This window comes from Acromyrmex echinatior, chromosome 2 (assembly GCF_024713525.1).
Source record: "Acromyrmex echinatior isolate Ae372 chromosome 2, ASM2471352v2, whole genome shotgun sequence".
Lineage (NCBI taxonomy): Eukaryota > Metazoa > Arthropoda > Insecta > Hymenoptera > Formicidae > Acromyrmex > Acromyrmex echinatior.
In genome coordinates this window covers 13,837,824-13,858,608 of record NC_141853.1, presented here as the reverse complement: position 1 = coordinate 13,858,608, position 20,785 = coordinate 13,837,824, and the positions used below count along the sequence as shown (strand labels likewise).

The 20,785-nt window shown below is 36.7% G+C and overlaps 1 protein-coding gene across 12 annotated transcripts; it reads left to right on the top strand.

Moving 5' to 3' along the window:
• Nucleotides 1-157: 157 nt before the first annotated feature.
• On the top strand, nucleotides 158-20,219 carry MEP-1 (zinc finger protein MEP-1). Of its 12 annotated transcripts, none has more exons than XM_087403360.1 (10): nucleotides 158-363; nucleotides 7,421-7,635; nucleotides 12,025-12,130; nucleotides 13,091-15,514; nucleotides 15,641-15,729; nucleotides 16,918-17,055; nucleotides 17,806-17,982; nucleotides 18,217-18,339; nucleotides 18,573-18,677; nucleotides 18,778-20,219. In XM_087403360.1, the coding sequence occupies exons 3-10, from the start codon at nucleotides 12,055-12,057 to the stop codon at nucleotides 19,090-19,092; spliced, it is 3,447 nt and encodes a 1,148-aa protein (XP_087259486.1). In that variant the 5' UTR covers nucleotides 158-363; nucleotides 7,421-7,635; nucleotides 12,025-12,054; the 3' UTR covers nucleotides 19,093-20,219. The 12 variants fall into 12 exon arrangements, with proteins under 12 accessions (XP_087259486.1, XP_087259483.1, XP_087259484.1 ...); XM_087403357.1 differs by having other exon boundaries at nucleotides 7,339-7,635; XM_087403358.1 differs by having other exon boundaries at nucleotides 7,339-7,635; nucleotides 11,920-12,130.
• Nucleotides 20,220-20,785: the final 566 nt, after the last annotated feature.

Below are 20,785 nucleotides of genomic sequence, written 5' to 3'. Positions count from 1 at the left end.
CGCCATTTTGACTGTAATTCGCCCTTATTTTTAGGGAAGCACCTCTCCCATTGGACACGCACGTGGACACGGTCACGTGACGCATGCAACAAACGCGAATGGCCGGCCGCCGGCCTTTAACATTCGCACGACGTCATAAAACGTCGCGAGTCACGTGATGGCGGCCGCCATCTTGGTAGTTTCGCCGACGGTGGTAAAAGGAGCGGATCGGTGACGTCGCGTCGCGTCGCGTCGCTGTTGAAATAAACATTGTGTGCATGCGAACGGTTCGTCGGCTCAAGCACGAACAACGCCGACGTGTCGTGGGTGACGTTGGGAGTCGCGGGTGCTACCGCAGGTGTTCACCGGTGTGCCGAATGAACGGTCAGTGTGAATTTAAATAAGCGCGGCAATCCGGCACGAGATCGAGTGCGTGTGTTTGCGGCAGCGGCAACCGTTCGTCCGGTCCGGGGGGATGATTACTGACAACCAGTCGTAGTCGACAGCTGTTCGACGGATCATACACGTTGCGGCTGTCATGTAGAAATGGCGGGAGTCCTGACCGGTCGGACTGTGGCCGTGGCGTGCGTGCGCGTGTATGCGTGTGTGTATGTGTGAGCGCGAGCGAGGAAGCGAGCGGTAAGAAAGGAAAGAAAGAAAGAGAAAGAAGGGCGCGACATGCGTGATTGCACATCGCATCAGTTGATTGCTGGATCCTCGTGTGCACTCGTGTCACTCGTGTCACTCGTGTGCTTTTTCCTTAGTGCGGCACGCGCGTGGAGAACGACGTGTCAGGGCCGTATCGAGGTGCCGGCGTCCGCCATGTGCACTGCGCTCTCACGTCTCATCACCTCACCCTTCTCCGATCTTTTCCTTCTTCACCGGTGAACAGAAGTCTTTTTACACTCACTTCTGTAGTATCTTGTACAGACGAACTCATGTATATGGGATACCAATCTCCTCTTTTCGCTACACGTCGTAATGACGGTATTCTTGCTTCGGTAAACAAATGCTAGGAAGTAGGAACCTAAAATGGAGGTCGAAGTAGGGAGTTTTAATTGTAAACAGGGCCGTATCGAGGTGCCGGATTGTTGATTTTGTTCGCGTCCGTGTATCAACGAGGATCATTCGAATCATTTTTTTTTGCGCTGATAATTAATTCCGACATGAGAGCGATCTATGAAGATAAGGATAATATGATTAAAACAGAAAAACATTATCAATATGCTTATCTAGAATTCATGTTTTATCACAATCAGTTTCTTCTACCTAGCTCTTATCGTATCTAGAGAAAAATCCACAGATAATGTGTGTATATATATATATATATATATATATATATATTAGGTGTTGGAATTAATTCGTAGCGTTTTTTAATGAAAGAATGTTATTTATTTCACATGAGCATTAAAAAATACATTAATGAAAGTACTTCCCATCACTTGTAAAACGCTACGAATTAATTCCAACACCTAATATATATATATATATATATATATATATATATATATATATAGAGAGAGAGAGAGAGAGAGAGAGAGAGAGAAAGAGAGGGAGAGGAATTTTGGATATCGAGTACCAAAATTAATTTGATGAAACCATATAATTTATATGTATTCTAAATTTTTCAAAGTTCGAAGAAAAGACAAAATTTGCTGTGAACGATAATTCTATACCATGACGATAAATTCTATTTGCAAATATAGGGATCGCAAAATTATTTGCAATTATACGAATATTTATTTTTTTATATTTGCTACAAAAATTATTTACAACAAATGCAAAGTCAAATATGCAAATTTGCTATAAACAGCAAACAAACTTGATAATTCAATTTTGCAAACCTTTGCGTTATAATAAAATTATTATTTTTCTTCGTGATATATCAATAGCTGCATTCAGCAGAAAAAGCAATTTTGCAGATTGTTGCAATATTTTTTAATATGATTTATACACTTACAATTAGATATAGTGAAAAACCAAAACTAATCACATTAAAGAATTTTACAGTTGCAAAATTGCTTTTTCTGCTAAAAATGCTAATAATATATATCTGATATATATTATTGATTTATGATATTTATTGATATTTATTGATATATATGTATCTCACGATATATACATAATTTCATATAACTGACGATTTAAATTGAATAATTACAACGCTGTGTATTATTGATTTTACACGGTTCTTTCCAATAATAATTAATTCAGAATATTTTTTCACTTCATTTGTTATTATTTCTGGATCTTCGTAATTGATAATTTTATCAGCTTTATATCACGTAATAAAATTATATTATAATTTTTTCAAATAATGGCTGAAGTAATTGTTGAAAATATTGTTCTGATATCTTTTTATCTACATATACATCTTATATTCTTTATTTTCTATATAAGGAATAGAATATATTGTCTATAAAAAAAATATTTAATAGTTTTTTGGAAACAATAAAGACTACACATAATTCTAGGTTTACTTTCTAAGATATAAAAATTTTATAAATAACCACATTTGGATATATAATATATTCGATATATATCGGATATTTTTATGTAAATATATCTCGAACTCTAAAATCTCTTTATGTAAAAAATAAAGAATGCAGTATAGTATAACAGAATATCTCCAGATCGTTTACAATAACATCTTAAAATCAGAACACTGACACCGTTTACATTCTCTCTTCCATCTTAGAAAATACCATCACTTGAAAACAGAACTTTTCAAAAGTTACCGAAGAAACGTCGATGACATTTGAACAGTTTTGCTATCAAAAGACCTAACAATTACAATCTTCCCTTTATCTGGAAATGTTTAACTATATACAAAATCTTAATATTAATAATCAAAATTTCGTTATTTGTTCGACTGTTCGTTGTTTAAAAAATTTTCGTCTTGAGCATTTCCTCGTTCATTTTATGAAAATTAAGATAAGCTTCGTTTACTTTACGAAAATTAAGATAAGACTCGGGAAAGACTAACTATTTACGAGATAACCGCAACAAGCCTTAATAGTTCCAACAGTATATCAATACTCCGCACGAATCAATATTTATTTATCATGTTTCTTGTTGTAACACCGTCAAATGTCAATCACTGAATAATTTCATTAGTACGTGAAATACATTATTAATTTTTTTAAATTATAAATTCCAAGTAAAATATTTCAATACGCGTATTTTTTTCGATACGTTATTTTGAAAACGCGTCGCAGCTGTCCTTTTTATTGTTATTATAAAATTATATAAATAATTTTTAGAAAAAAAGTAAGAAGAATGTAACGAAGATGACAAGATGGAAAGCATTGCATTGTTGCGAATGAAAATAGACATGAAGAAATAGGTCCACCACTTTATGTAACTATAATTTGCATAGAAATTGTATTTAACCGTTTTATGATTTTTATTAAATTTGCGTTAATTTATCATGTATACACTGAGGATGACGTGACAAATAGGTCGAAACGTATGTGTTTTTAAGAATCTAAATATACGAAAAATTTGGCTCTTAGCCCTTCTGTTATTCATTTTTGTTAAATAATTTTTATTTTAGATTGAAAGCTTCTCACGCGCGCGATGTCACTGTTAATCCTAAATCTAAACTCGTGAAGCACCGGTAAAAGTATAACGGCGATTGAATTACGCCTGTTAAACACAGATATGGTGAAATCGTGAGAAACACTGCGCCTTCGTCACGTTTACTGTAACTTATACGTTGCTTCTTGCTTTGAAGGATTGCAGAAAGTACTAAATATTTCAACTTAAGATGTATGTGTCACATCTCAAAACATTAACAAAAATATAAACATTTCGTTGATTGTTCTAATATTACGTCTCTGAGTATCTATGTAAAATTTGAGCTTATTATTTAATATTTCTAGCTTATTAGTTTAAAAGTTATTTAATTTTTTTGTTATTATTGTATGTCTTATTGTAAAATCGTATTTTGTAATATTTATTTGCAAATTTTGATAAGATCGTAGCATTACGAATTAAATCAAATTTATTTATATATACTAATAAAATTCTAATAAATATTCGTGTAAAAATTTATTTAAATTTACTTTTTTACTTAAAAATTACTTATCTAAAATTCAAACAAAATATAGCTATTTTGCTACCATTATAGGCTAGATTATTTATTGTTTTTGCAATTAGTTACAGAGTGTATTTATGACAAAAATTTGTTGGCTAATATTAGTCGATATTAGTTTTTTAACTAATTTTTTTACTGGATATTTTTAACTGATACTGTATAGCCAAAACATTTTTAATAGACGTGATTGTAGATAAATTCGCTGCACTCTCATTTTCGACAAAAAAAAAAAGACAAACTGAAACGACCAACTTCGCCGCGATTATGCGATTAGTTGCACGGATGCAAGTATCGTTTCTGTGACAAGGAAGCGTTGTGTTGCAACTGACTGTCATAATCGCGATGTAGAAAGAAAACAATTTTTTTTTATGCAAACGCAAATGATAAATGCAAAAGGTCAACTGTAAAAACGACTGCGACCTCGATACACCGCGATTGAAATTAAAATAGGTTTCGCTACAAGAATTAGGTAAGTCAATAATTTAAAAAAATCCACCCTAGATATGGATTTGTATTTGAATTAGATTTCAGAAGAGTTTATTTTCAATCTGAAATTTCAATTTGAAATTCATGTCGTTAAGAAACGCGTGGCGCCTTATAATGTATGCCCGCAAGCACATTTTAGATACTTTAAATATCTACACTCTTTCAGAAGAATGAAAAATGTAGAAATAAGCTCCTGAGTCATGGTACTGCCTCCTTCTTGCACTGATTCTTTCAATTCCTTTCTTTATACATGGTCTGTGACCTACAAAAGCTCCCATGCAACATAAAAGATTACAATCCGCTATAGATAAAAAAAACATCACCTGACATCTTCTGATAAGTTTTTGGATACTTTTATTAATATGAGTTTTTATATGTCGTTTGTAGAGCTATAGCTAATCTTATGTACTTGTAAATGAAGGTAATTGATGTTCAATATACTTTCTTCCTTGTGATTCTTTATTATGAAAAATATATCGACAGGAATTATTAATTATTATAAAATTTGTATCATGAGATTTGTGAAAGGGTTACGATTTGGCGACGACATATCCATGATAATATTGTTGTCGATTCCGAGAATCTCTATTTTCCCGTTACGACAAAAACCCATTTTGCATATGAAGATGCACTCAACGGTTTTATTATTACTTTTATTACGGCATTGATTTTGCGTGTAAACTTGGCAACGCTGTGTGTACCGTCGGAGCGCAGAGTAACGATTTCAACAGTTAAAAACGAAGAAGACGGGAACCCGAAAAATTGATTTAGAGTAATGCTCGCCCTCGCGCGCACACACACACACACACACACACACGCAAAAACGCATCATTTTCGCAAGTTGTCTGCAAACTCGCTAGGAAACGTGGAGCTCTACACGAGATTTTCGAGAACAAAGAAATTTCTTCGAATGTAAAACTTACGTTACGTTTGCAGAAAACGTAACTGTTCAGTTATTATTATAATTAATTAATTTAATCAATTGTCAATTTATGTATCTGTTATATATTTTATCACATAATCAAGAAATATTCAAATAGCTTTTCGAGAAACCGTTATATTTCCGTTAAACGATGAGAATTTAAAGATGAAAAGATGCGCATAGTGCTACACGTTTCCTCTTGGCATCATGGCATTGTACCGTTACGGAGCTAATCTCTTCCCTGTTGGATATTGTCTTGTTGCGATAAGATGACCAGAAAGACTGATTGGGTTTTGTTTATTTTAACACTTTCATTTTTGCCTTTAAAAGTAATTAAGATAAAACGCATCTCTCTTTATACGGAGATATATGCTACTATGTTAAAATAATGGCGTATTCTTTGGCCGACTTGAGGTTGATTTTTCCTCTGCCGACTGTCGAGACGGATCATCTTTCGCAGTTCGTTTATCCTAGAACGACTTTGACCAAACTCTGATTAATTCGTCCATTGTTATTAAATACGATTTCATTAATGCGAATATCATTAACAATTGATAATTTTTTTTTGTTTAATGTAGAAAAGAAATAGATTGAATCGTAAAGAAGGAAGGATAAATTAAAAATTTTATTATTAATTACAATATATGTATAATATTAAATTATAATAGTATATTAAATTAAAGATTAAATTATTATTAGATAAATAAAAAAATTTTGTTTTAAATTAATCAGAATTTGATTCGGAAGTAGCCCATAATTTTTATATTACTAAGCTTTTAATTCGAATTCTATTAAGTCTTTATTAATATGGACCGGTACAATCAGTTCTTATTTTAAGACAGTCTTAGATAATGTCTTAAGGTGCTAGTACGGCTCTTTGTCTCTGATTGGCTTATGACATCTTAAGATTGTACTTAAGATCGTCTCAAATTGAAGAATTGACTATGGATATCAGTCATAGTCAGAAACTTATATTTAAGACCGTTTTAAGTATAGTTTTAAGATGAACTGATCACGAGGGCTGTATTAAAATTATAAGACATTACTCAAGACGATCTTAAAATAAGAATAGACTATGAATTCTTCACAGAGTCCTATTAGCATCTTAGGATATTACATAAGACGGTCTTGAAATAAGAGTGGATTATGTGAAGACCGATCCATATTCCTCAAACTTTAAGGACTACGAATATCACCGTGTCATGTCTGTCATATTTTATGGAATTTGATGAAAGTGCCGTTGCTTTCGACAATGCTAATTAAATCGGGACCCGAACATTTTTATGGAGGAAATGTCGATATTAATTCGATCGAGATCGGCGGTACCCCATTCTATTCGTTTAACATTTTCATACCGAAAGACACAAGATTTGAGGAAATTCAGAAGTGAAGCGATATGGGAGTCGCGCAACGGACCTATTCGACAATGATCTTTCCTAGGAGCCGTTGCTCTCTCCTCCATCTCTTCTCCAACACAGTATTTCTCATATAAAAAAAAAGGAGCGCGCAGCTGCACGCTCCGAAGATTTATCCAGACTGATTCGTGTAGGCCGCGCACAGCCGACTATTCGACTAATCAAACCCGGAATGCCATATTGTTTCGTTCGTCGCGTTGGTTGCGCGCGATTGGTCGATTTTTCTAATATGTATGTATATATATATATATATATATATATTTAATATGCAAGTCTGGATAGGCCTTTAACGGTACGAGGTGCGACAGAACAAGAGGTCCCCGAAAAATCGCCAGTCGCTACGGCCCTGATCGTAACTTTTTTAACGCTTCCCACCCGTCGCGCCTGCCCTCTAGTGTGCCAATTATCAACGATGAATATGTGTTCCCTATTTACAGGTTTGTGAATAAATCGTGTGCAACCCCGTGCCCCCCACGAACGATCGGAGTAATATCCATTGTACTTGTATCGTTGCTGCAGCCGATACAGCACTGCACGCGACAGCCATCGACGACGTCGCCGATCGCCCGTCATCGATGAGGATCGCGAGGATGTCGCGTCGGCCGACACTCGCGTAGACAATCCTCATCGTCGTCGTCGTCGTCGTCGTCGTCGTCGTCGTCGTCGTCGTCCTCGTCCTCACCGTGGTCGCCGCTGTCGTTTGTCATCTCCGTCTTCTCACTCTTCGTCTCTAGGTACGTATACACCATTTGTCATTGAGCGCATTGTGGCCCCAACCGGGAAGGTTGATTGGGATTAACAACGCGGTCAACGGCGATTGATAATCTCTAAATGATATCGAGTGGTGAAGAGAGAGAGAGAGAGAAAGAGAGAGAGAGAGAGAGATATGTAAAGCTCAAAGGAGAGCTTGGAAAATTAACCTCAACTCCTCCGTCGGGAGGGGAAGCTGCTTGTCGGTTGCAGCTTGCGACCCGCGCGTATTACCTGTACCTGCTACACTCTCTCGTACACCCGATTACTCGAAGCGAACGAAGCGTACGAAGACGCACGATTCGGAATAGTTGGACGGTTGAAGTGAGGGAGGAAAAAAAAAGCGCGGAGAGCGGCATGAATGGAAGACGCGATAGCCTCAACCACGTCGCTCGTCGTTACGCGCGTGCCGAGTGACGCACGGCCGCGTCGTCGTGGGTCGTGGACGAGCTTTTACGTTCCGACTGGACACGGTGTCATCCGTATGTATGTGTGTGTGTCTGTATATATATGTGTGCGTGTCTCCCTCCGTCTGTCTCTCTCACTCCGCGTCAGCACCGTCGGTTCGCCCGCCCGTCTATCCGTCCATCCGTCTGTTCGTCCGTCCGTGCTTCTGCGCTCTCAAGCGCGCGTCGTCGCGTCCTCGGCGGCGCGTCGAGTCGAGTGTGCATCGCGCAGAAGAGTTGCATCTTCTTCACGGCCGTAAATCTCTCGAGTTGGTGCGCGCGCGCGCGCGCGCGTCAAGACAGGACGAGCCCGTCGTCGAGGATTTTGGAGGAGCTTGGGAACCGGGGTGGAAGGCACTTCTGAATACGGTAATAAACACCGCTGGGAATCGCCGCGCCTCGGCCTCGTCTCGCCCCCCTCGCTTCGGAAAGCCATGAGCTCTCGTTCTCGTGCCATATACCTTCTGGAGACAGAAAGTGTAGAAGAGCGTAAGGAACGCGTGCAACGCGTGACGTGACGTGACGTGACGTCTTGGTGCAAGTCGGAGGAATAGCGGCGTCTCGTGGCGCCGGGAGGGGATCTCACGAGCACAAGTCGGAACGGGGCCGTCGGGCTGGCGAAAACGTGCGCGTTTCACGTCGGTAAGCACGGGAGTGACCGTGGAAAGCAGGCGGCATCCACGAGTACCGTTGAAGAGAAGAGCTCCGATCGTTTTCTCCGATCGTCAAATCTCGGGGGCGAATTGACCGGGCCGGCGATCTGTCAAATCCGATCGGACAGTTGATTTTCTCCTTTTATCTTTATATATAGTGTGATGTAATCACACTATAGATTCCCGACACTCATTCTTCTTCTTCCATTCCGTGGATTTCAGACTCGGTTAAGTCTCAGTCCCACACGTAAAAATTACTTAAGGGATGAATTTCTGAAGGAGGGAAAAAAGTCTATCCAACGACTCTAACTTGGCTCGACTCGATTCAATGTTGTCGACTGAAAATAGAGTGATTTTTATTCGCGATTTTTACTCGGCAATCAGAAGTAGCCGGTGCCTTGCTGTGATTGGTTGAATAATAATCGGGAGTTCCGAGTCATAATCTATAGTGTGATTATGGCTTTAAGTCTAAAGCCTAGTGCACAATTAAAGAATATTACAGACAAGACAATAGGAATAGGGAATAGTAAATTTCAACCTATCAAAAATGGTGTGTTCTGGGAGCCTATTACGGTTCTTAAAAAATTACAAAGTAAGCAAATTTACTAGATTATTCATAACTTCATTGTCAATACTTAGGATATGGTCAACGCGATGTTGCAAACGCTTTGAAGCGTTTTTTAATTGATCAGTTTGTAAAATTCTTTCTTCTAATTGGTCCATCAAACGCTTCAAAGCATTTGTAGCGTTAAGAGACTTTGATCACAGCCTTAGTCAATACTATTTACTCACTTTTGTAATTTTCTCATTTCAGGAACTGTAACTGACTCTTTGGTTTTTAATAAGTTGAACTCTTATTCTCTATTTCTATTTCTTGTACTTTTTAATGAAGGCTTAATCATAGCGTTTTCCAACAAGGATACAAGGGACATTTTGCAGCATGAACACAGTATAACACATTGAATCATTTCGTTCTTCTTTAATGCTGACAAACAACAAGGATGTAAGGACTCATTGTATTGTACTTCTGGAAAACTCCCAGTGTAACACAGAATTATCACATACTTGTTGTTTGTCAACGTTACAGGATGAAACAATTCACTGTACTTTGCTGGAAAACGCCCAAAAGTAATAACAAATTTCAACTCATCAAAAACCATGAATATGATAAGAATACACCGTTTCTAATAGATTGAAATTTATTAAGCCTAAAGGTGTGCTTCCCTATGATAGATGAGTTGGAATTTCGGAAAACGGAATCTTGGAAAAGTCATACGATCATCAATCAGAATCATTAAAGTTTAGCATTATACAGACGAATAATTCTGATTGGTCTTACTTTTCCGAAATTCTGACTCGTGAGAAAGCACCTTAAATGGATACATTCAGGATACGTTTCGTTTTCACGTTTACACGCTGTACACATCACATCATCCTTGTTGTCTATCATAAATGATACTACAAGCGCTGAGTGCGCAAAACGGAACGCATCCTCTGTATTACAATTGCTCGCTTAATGAGCTCTGATCTGATACCCGTATTCATAGTCAGGCCTTATATTGGTCTTCCTTAAATTTATCTTCAGATACTCTACGAATTATTTCATTGGCTACTGAACATCTAAAGATAAATTTAAGGAAGCCTTAAGTACAAGAGTCTAACTAAACAGGCATATATTTTTGAATTTAATGAAATATGCTAATCAGATGCAAGAGCTCGGTGAGCGATTGTAATATTGAATGCAGCCATTAAAAAACACAGACAATAGGAACAGGAATGACAAATTTCAACCTATCAAAAATCGTAAACTTTCTAGTATACACGGTTTCTGATACGTTGCAATCTCTTATTCTCTATTCGTCTATTATTTATTGCTTGTTCTTTTCAATTGTGGTCTCAGGCTTTATAACCTCTACGTCGACGCCATCCCGGTCGGCAGCCAAGATCTTCCCCCCTGATCTCCCCAGTCGTCCCCCTCCCCCCCTCTCTCTCTCTCTCTCCTCTCTTTCTCTCTCGACGGGAGACGAGTCGAAGCCGTTGCGCGGGTTCTTTCGCTTTCCTGTCCCCTGGAATCCCTTCCCCACCTCCTTACGACGCCGGGGTACGTCGCGAGAGGTTCGTGATGTGAACGTCACGCTCGTGGAAGAGGCGGTAACGTGAATCGTACGATACCTCTTTGGCGTTCCGACGATTCACTCGCCGAATTCGCTGAACGTCGTTGTTCACAGACGTTTATCCTCGGAAAAATTGGCGCGGTTGATTTATTGTCTCGTCATAGTCCTTGCCTTCGTCCTCTTTGTAGTGTCTAACGTGTAACGCCTCGTCGGAAAGCTTTGCGCGCGCGCAGCCGCGGTATACGTACACAGATACTCTATATACGTGCAGGCTCTCTTTCTGGGTATAGGTGTAGAGGAGGTTGGTAGGTTGCGAAGGTTGAGAGAGGAGAGGAGAGGAGAGGAGAGGAGAAGAGAAGAGAGGAGAGACAGAGACAGAGAAAGAGACAGAGTGAGAGAGAGTGATGCGGCGCGCACGGAGGGTCGGGATCGACGACTGACGAACTGGCTGCATGGTTTGATGGAATGACTGACTGGCACTCGCAGACGCTAGCGGTGGTTAGTGAATGCAGGTTGATGCAGATGACTACCTGCGCTAGCTGGCAGACGACGCTAACTGTTCTCGCGTGAGTTGGAGTCGCCTGAACCAGGAGTCGCGGATATCCATTCGTGTGTCGGTCCGTCGGTCCGTCTGTCCGTCCGTCCATTCGTCCGTCCATCTATCCGTCTGTGCGTCTGTTCGTCTGTTCGTCGGTCGTCGCGTGTGCGCGCGTGCAAGCGAATCGCGTATTCATTCACGCACGCCAAGTGAAGACAGAACGTTTGAACTTGAGACGACGCCGTCATCATCGCCGTCACCGTCGCCGTCGCTGTTGCTACCGCGATAGCATTCGAAACGCCCCAGGTGCAACATACCCGCGCGGTCGTTCGTGCGCTCGCGCGCGCACACATACACACGCACACATACATACACGACATCGGATACCCCCTCGGGCTCAGACGGAAGTTTGTTGGTTATGGGAGCGAGAGCGGACGCAAGTGCGGAATTCGCAGCGCCATTTTGAAAAATTCGGCCTCGCTAAAAATTTCCTTCTCTTCCCTCGCATCTCTGCCAGGCCTCCTTCGCCATCCCCGAGGTGGTGAACGTGTAGCTGTGGTGCACTTCGTCTCGCCTTTCTTGCCTTCTCCGATTGTCATCAGTGGTGTGTCGTTAATTGTAGATCGACCGCGCGGCGGACCACGGTGGACTCATGGAAGGCACGCTGGAGGAGCTTGCCTCTAAGGACACTTCTCAGTCACAAGACAGTTCCGATAAACATTTGAAAGGTGAGCACTGACTCCTGTTTCACGTTTCTAACGCTTGGTAAAATTCAATTTTCACAGTTTGCGTTCAGATCCTTTGGATTGTAGATCCTTTTGGATCTGTAGATCACAGAACTTTGTCACAATGTCATTTTGTATGGCCGGATCAAATTGTATACCAAGTTGCATAGTGTACTTTTGCTAGCACATGGCTGTCTGCCTGAGAGAGATTTTTGATTAATTGATTCAGTATCAGGCTCTCTAATTATAAGACAAGGTCTCTGAAAGCATGTATCACTTACAGCAGATATTATACATATCATATTTTAGACAAATATAAAATAATATGAAATAAAAGAAAATTGAGAGAGAGAGAGAGAGAGAGAGAGAGAGAGAGAGAGAGAGAGAGAGAGAGCACAAGATTTCATATTTTTTCTGCATGTAATATAAACAAAGTATGCAAATCTATGTTGTAATTTATAAAGGTGTTACATATTTCACTGAGAAGTCTTGTTGAAACTGATAAGACAGCAATAACATTGTTATCTAATTTATTTATTACTGATCATAGCTTGGTCATAATTATATGTGACAGTATTTTACCTAAAGATTACCATCCATTATTGCAACTTGAAAGCTTTTAGAAAAACGCTTTGGAAAAACTATATTCTATGCATATACCATATTTCATAACTAATATCTACATCTAGAATATATTCGCTGCAAATACGATACTATCTTGTTTGATTTTCTATCAATTCTTTCAGCCTTACGTTAAATTAAAATTAGTTTATCACAGAAACATTAATGGTATATTAAGAGTAATAACTTTAAAGATATGCTTTTGATTCAAGAATATTTTTTTTAATAATTACATATATATTTGTATTTATATTGATGCTTTTTTAAAATAATTAAGATATTTATTTAATGAATAATAATGTTTATATATTAAATAATTATATATGAAATATTTGTTCACAGATATGATTATTCCAAATGGTGTCAATGGGAATTATAGCGCCGACAACGAAGAATATATGGATACCAGTGATAATACAAGCAAGACAGCTCTGAAAGATGTTATCGCTAAAGAAGAAGAAGAAGAAGAGGAAGAAGAAGAAGAAGAAGAAGAAGAGGAGGAGGAGGAGGAGGAGGGTGATGAAGACGAGGAAGAGGAAGAGGAAGAAGATGTGGACGAGCAATATGACGAGGATGATCATGAAAGAGCAGTCGGCATTCAAGAAGCAAAAGATGAAGATAGTGATGGAAATGAAGAAGTAGGTAATACTAGTAAGGAGGGTGAAACGTTTGATTTGAAAAATGACTTTAAAGTATCCAACTCACCCGACGGTGTAAGTGAGACGAACAATTCTAGTGAAGTGTCTAAAACTGAAATAAGCGAGTGTGTGAAAAACACATCCTGTGAAGCTATGGATGTAGATGAACAAAGTAATAACTCTGATATAGAATGTCTTGATGAGAGCATTACCGAAATACAATTGGATAATGACGATGTGTTCCTTTCGAAGAAAACCATCGAGAAGCATGACAATGATGTGTCATCAAACTGTAGTTGTGACAGTAGTGAAATCGCTGACAGCAGTATGGAGAAGTCAGACGTCAAGCTCTGTGAGGAAAATGGAAGCTGTGGCAGTCCCGACATCGAAGAAATAACTGATAGCATGAAAAGCAACGATCATGATTCATCACTAGACCGTGCTATTAAAGATCCCACAAAACAGAGAAAACCACGAAAACAAGTAGATCTTAGTAGTATCACGCCGAGAAGAAGCTCGCGCAACATTAAACGAACAAGCTATATAGAGAAGGAGTTGGAGGAGGAAGTAGAAGACGATGGATCTGACATAGAAGAGATTAAACCGGAAGATCCATTAGCCGGTATCGACAGTAAGGATAAAGAAAATTCTAAACTAAAATCACCAGTTAGAAACAGTAAAACTACCATTGTCGTTAATGATACTAAACGGTTGGTGGAGATCGCCGCTGGTAGTAAATCCATTAAAGGCGGAAAGAAGGAACCTACTTTAGTTATAATAGATACAAACTCCATTCTCTCGGGACGCGGTGGAGTTCCCGTGAGTAACAGCAAACCTCATCACACGGTCTCCAACTCCAATCCGTTCTCAGTTGTCCCGATGAGTGGTATGACAACGCAGACAATGTACCCTAATATGAGGACAACTATCACACCAGTACCCATGACGTCAAAAGCGGCACAACTAAGCCCGAAAACCAGTAGTATGACCACAGTTACGCCGACGGTACCGCCGATTTTGCCGACACTGACCGATGATATGTTCGTGGTTGAAGCACCATCTTTTATAGTACCTTATGTATATGAAAAACCACCTCTAAAACCACTGAAAGAATTTGTCACTAAGTTGGAGAGAAACATTGAAGAGATAGAAAAGGAAGAAAGGATGAAAAGACTTGCTGACGAAAATAAGGACAATGAAGATTATAAAGAAGATTCTTTAGATGTTAAAAGAGGTAATGACAAATCTGAGGACAGTGATATGGAGGGAAAGGGTAAGCGAGAGGGAGATGATAGAGGTGACAATTCAATAGACTTGATCGATCATGGATTCAGTAGTTTAAGTGATAAGCATGATCTAAGGCAAGACGACAGAAATAAAATACCGACATATTTTGATCTGCCATTGGGAAAGTTCTTTATGCAAATTGGAATGAACCTTGTTCAGGAGTATGTGCAAACTGATCTCTTACGGACTCAAAAACGTAAACAAGGCAAAGGTAGCACATCAGCTGAGACTCAATTAGCTATAAATTCACTTATCAAGAATTTAGAGTTTAGTAAAGAAAATAACGAACCATTCCATTTAGAGATGAAGAAATGCGAGTTCTGTAGTTTTAAAACGGAATCGACATTAGTCATGCAGCATCATCTAGAAACTCCGCATATGCGCAATTATGTTTACAAATGTAACTTCTGTCCGATGGAGGTTCGTAGTCCTCACGATATCCTGTATCATATGGAAGCAGAGCATAATACTCGTGGTAGATTGGAACGCGGTCCCGCTTTCCATCAGTGCCCGAACTGTCCATTCGAGGACAATCAGAAGGGTAAATTGACGCGGCACATACTCGCCTGCACGAAGAAGTTTAGACCGGAGAGGAACTTGGAGCCCGCGGTGGATTGGGAACCACCGGCCAAAATACCGCGTGTAAATCGCGCGCGACCCGTTGGTCCGACTAATCCAAATGCGCTCGCAGCTATGGCGATGAGCGCAAAGGGTCCACAACCGCTGTTACCAAAACTGCTTCCCGCACCGATCACAGGTCGTGGAAGAGGACGGCCGCCAATGCAGCCGAGATATTCCGATCTGAAAACATTACGACCAGGTGCTACTCCAATGCGACAAGGTAAATTTTTACAACAGATTATGAAATTAACGAGACTACAAAATAAGAGAATTTTCTCTAATCTCCACGCATCATACGTTTAATGGATTTACATCCACGATTATTAATGTAAGCTGTATATTTCAGACAATGTTGCAGGAATGATGTATCGTCCTACATCCTCTGGTTTATTGGTACCCACGTCATACCAGTTCAGTAGTAACCAAATATTCCAGGTAACAATAGCATTTGTCATAGATGTATACTCGTTATACATATGCAAACACTAACAATTAGATTTAACGGAAAAAATATAAAATACAAAAATATAAAATAAAATATAATATAAATATAAAATAAAATATGAAACGGAAACTAAAAATTAAAAACTTGTGCTTCACGAAGATAGCAAGAAGAGTATGTTGAAATAAATAAAAAATAAGTGAAATAAAAAATGAATTTTCAGTTTTAATATCTAATAATTATAAATATCTGCGTTAAGGTTATTATCTACACACACACACGTTATTATTATTTTAACATGCTTACTAACATATAAGGGCGATGAGAATTTATGACAAGTCATGCCCTTCTTAAAATTAGAGAAAGCCGCAATTTATATACTGCACAAAAATTTAATAGCTGTGTGTATCCAGAATATTTGTGTCGAATTATATCTGTGTATTACTTGACTACTGTTATCTGTATAACATATTTATAGTTTATTATCTTAAATTTTTTAAATGCATACATATATCGTCATTTTACTTTATCGTAAGTTGGTATCTGCACAATATTGTCTTTAACAAAGTATAGATAGAACAGTATAAGATATATACTAAAATAATATCTATTTATAAATATCGCACAAGGTGAGTGACGTCAAAAGAAAGGGGTGAAAAAGTTCTCAAATATATTTCATTAAATTTTCTCTAATATGTATAAAGTAAATATTTGTATTGACGAAAGCCATTTAGTTAATTGCGAAAATAATATATAAATGGTATCCCTTACTTTGTATAGAAATGCAAAATAATATTAGAGAGACTAGTGATCCACTGATGCCAAAGTATTTATAGTGTGTATGTATATATATATATATATATATATATATATATATATATATATATATATCAGGTTAATAAACTTAAAATTGTGCAAAATATTCTTATATCGATGTTTATAGAACTTCTATGTTAATTTAAACACAAATTACATTGACAATAATAAAGTTATACATCTTATATTTATATACATTATTTAACAATAGAGAGTAATGGACGCGTGCCACATTCTTTTAAAAGTCTTCTCTGCATTCTCTAATAACAATATTCACGAATGTGTGTACACTGTACACACGTAAATACTTTAAGTACATTCGAAGCTCCAAAGAACTAGTAAAAAAGATGTATGGGTGGTGGCAGGTGGTGGGTGGCTCTGGGACTGTCATGTCGGCTGTCTCGGGAGTGAGTAGCAGTAGCGGCGGCAGTTCCGGTCAACCCACACCAATTGCACTTGTACCCAACGTAATCGACTCTCTGTCTAGGTTGTCCTCATCACAGGTAAATAAATATTGGAAAGTAACCAGGGAGAATAACTGATTTCGTGAGTTCGCATGAATGATGTGTTTTGCAGGTGCAAAAGAAAGGCTTTTAACATTCTCCAAGTTTGATTATGAACGATCGGATAAACTTGTAGTCGCTTGAAAATTTTAACACTGCGCATAGAGAACTCCTTCCATTTTTTAAACTGATCTAATAATTAATATTATACGTACACATAATATTTAAGAACATACACACACACACACACATTTCTCGTTAATATAATAGATTAAAATAAATATAATAATATTTATTTTACCCTTTATCGTTCATATATAAATAGTAATGTGTGGGATATGATTATATTTGTACTATACAGTGCAAATGCTAAATCTTTATCAACTAATATATATGTAATTTTACTAATGAAAAAAATGTTTATCTTAATTCTTAAGTTGTAATAATTGCTACATGGTTATAAATAAAGATTAATCGATGAAAAATTGAGAAACAACGTTTCATATATTCAATAAATTGTCATTGAACTTTGCAGAAATTTAATTAGACCTAGTGGAAAAATACACATATACACACATACACACATTGTCTGAAGAAAAAGCAATAACAAATGTGTAACTTTAATGTCAAATTTTTCAGGTGGATATTAAATAAAACAGATATTTGTTATTATATGATTTATAAAAGTAACATTATTAAACTGACACCAATTTGTGTTTAAAAATAACGTAAGTATTTTATACTTTTCAGAATACAACAGCCAGTTCCAAAAATCCTACAGCGAAGCTATTAAGTCAGCCGAGTATATCTATTACTCCACTACCACGTACAACATCTCAGACCTCCATTCCAGGATCAGGAACTTCTTCGAAATCTGGAGGAAAAAATACATTTGTTATATGTGAAATTTGTGATGGATATATTAAGGTGAGTGTACGATAAATTTATAGACTATTAAATTATAGACTTTTATTATTCTTATTTTTGATGGTCACTACTCTTGGAAATTGCAAATTAACAAATTAATATAATAGATGATAAATAATGAATAATTTGTATTATTAATTAATATCTAATTATTAACAGATGTTAAGATATTATAAGTAATATTCGTAAATCTTTTCGAAATATTTTGCAATTTTTCTATTGTATTTATTTTAGGATCTAGAACAATTACGAAATCACATGCAGTGGATCCACAAAGTAAAAATACATCCAAAGATGATTTATAACAGACCTCCATTAAACTGCCAGAAATGCCAATTCCGATTCTTTACAGATCAGGTATTTTTACACAATTATTTAGTTAAGTTAATAAATAAAAATATTTCTGAAGTTAAAGTGCAATTATTCTATTTCTTTTATCATGAAAAATATGCACTGATATTTATATAACATTTTATTTACATCAGTAAAATTTAATATTTATTAAAATATAAAGTTTTAAAATTTAATCATTATTTTCATCCATTTAAAAATGCATATATATAATAACATATTTCTTTTTTTCTAAATAGGGTTTGGAAAGACATTTATTAGGATCTCATGGGCTTGTTACATCTAGTATGCAAGAGGCAGCAAATAAAGGAAAAGATGCGGGTCGTTGTCCAGCTTGTGGCAGGGTAAGTTCATTTTTTTTCTGTTGTTTGTAACATGAAATTTTGTTTTCGAGAATAAAGGAAGTATAAACATGATTTATGAAATGTATATGTTGATTTCTAGGTATATCAATGGAAATTATTAAATCATGTTGCTCGAGATCACGGGATGACATTAAAGCCAGCACATTTATCATATAAGTGTACAGTCTGCACTGCCACATTCGGAATGTACAAGCAGTTCGAGAATCATGTATACTCGGCGCATAGTGTTGTAGCAAAAAGAGTAATGGATAAGAAGAACACGCCTGCATCTCCATCGTCTCGATCGAATGATTCGCTTCTAAAGCCATTGAAGATTAATGATGAGATAACGATTATTCCGCAACCGGCGAAACCTACAACCAGATCCGGTGCGATTCAAGGCAGAGGAAAATAGCAATGATGAGCTTGAGTGATAATTGTGTCTTGTCTGATCGAATTTCGCATAACTTTTTGTGGTACTCCATGCCGATCACTGCAAACGTACAGTGATTAACGTGCCGTTAACGTGTACATGTGTATGTATACTATGCTTTAAGACGCGAATTAATTCCAAATACCTAAAGAAGAAAAAAAGCAAGAAAAAAGAAAAAATCTTATGACTCGTGACAACAAGGAAACTAGTTGACTGCGTAATAATATTCCATCAATGATTATACCGATATATATTTATTTAAGAATTTTTATTGTTGTTATCGGACCTACATAAAATAGACTGTAAAAATATTAAAGGGTGGCCTTCAGTCTGATTCCTTGGTTAAATCCTAGAGCTGCATACTCCCGACCTATAAACTCGCCTATATGTGTAACATGAACTCTCTCGCGCGAAATATCAAGTGTATTGTAACATTTTGATGCTACGTACATCGTAATAACATTATGCGCAGTATGGATTACTCTCATACATAGCGAATTCTCTACAATGTAAATTCTTTTTCTAAGATAAATATATTCGAATTTATTCTATTTTGTTATTATGATGCTATATGACTTTAGGACAGTGAAATTGTCCGTAATCTCCGGTTTGATAGGCTGATAAACATCATGTTTGCGAAATAATTTCCGAACGATATACGATGCGATAAATTGTACTAATTGACCAGAGTGCCCACGACAGTCACGAATCTATAGTACACAGGTACTAACGACAAGTGTTATACTGGATACCATCTAGTTCTTCAGATATATATTATGCTTTCATTTCGCCATCATACGTTTTTTAATTAACAGTTAGTGAAATTATTGTCATACTTTTTATTTATGATATTTCATAGAACTGTGTGTATGAAATAATTTGTGATGTAATACGAGAAATCTTTTTGCTTTTTTTTTTTTTAAATCGAAACTTGTAAATTGTATCTATATTACTATAGATTTTTGAACCCTTTAGTCACGTATACTGTAATAAAAAAAAAACAAAGTACCCAGTTTTATTTTAGTGCGCTCTTATGAAAACAACAAAAATGTACATTAACATAGGATATAATATAAAGAAATATATCAATAAAATAGGATGACACACAACTCGTGTATACATTTTTTCTGATAAACGTGAATATGAAATGGAGCATTGATCCTGTTAGCACACTCAACGCGGCGTACGTCTACATTTATATATGTATATATATAATATAAACATTTATGATATTATATATATAAATATGTAAAGTTATAATATAGAGTATAGCAATAGCGTAGTACACAAGAAGAGACTTTTCATTTCATTTTCTTCTTGTATACACTCCGAAACGATTATAGGATACATCAATATGTAGATAGTCGTTAAAAGAAATAACGAGTTTAATTTAGCAATTTCAATTTATCCCGATAATAATTTTTTGTACTATTATTGTAGGATATAATTTTAGAGAAAAAAAAGTCGTAATCACAGAGTGAAGGATTCGAGAAAGTGCATTTTTGCACTGTATGGCTGTATTATTTAATTCTGCTATCTTGCCAAACGCTTACGGCAAGCCATGTTGGTAAAATTAAGAAACAGACATAATTACAGAAATATATAGTTTATTGTAATAATTTGTACAATATTATACGATTATAAAAATAAAGTGTGTACCAACATTGAATTAAAA

Bases quoted from the DNA above. Each gene is read 5' to 3' on its own strand.
- MEP-1 (XM_087403354.1), top strand. From the start codon at position 8,013: ATGGAAGACGCGATAGCCTCAACCACGTCGCTCGTCGTTACGCGCGTG. The intron at 12,131-13,090 runs GTGAGCACTGAC...ATTTGTTCACAG, and splicing joins TTCCGATAAACATTTGAAAG to ATATGATTATTCCAAATGGT. The intron at 15,730-16,917 runs GTAACAATAGCA...GGGTGGTGGCAG, and splicing joins GTAGTAACCAAATATTCCAG to GTGGTGGGTGGCTCTGGGAC.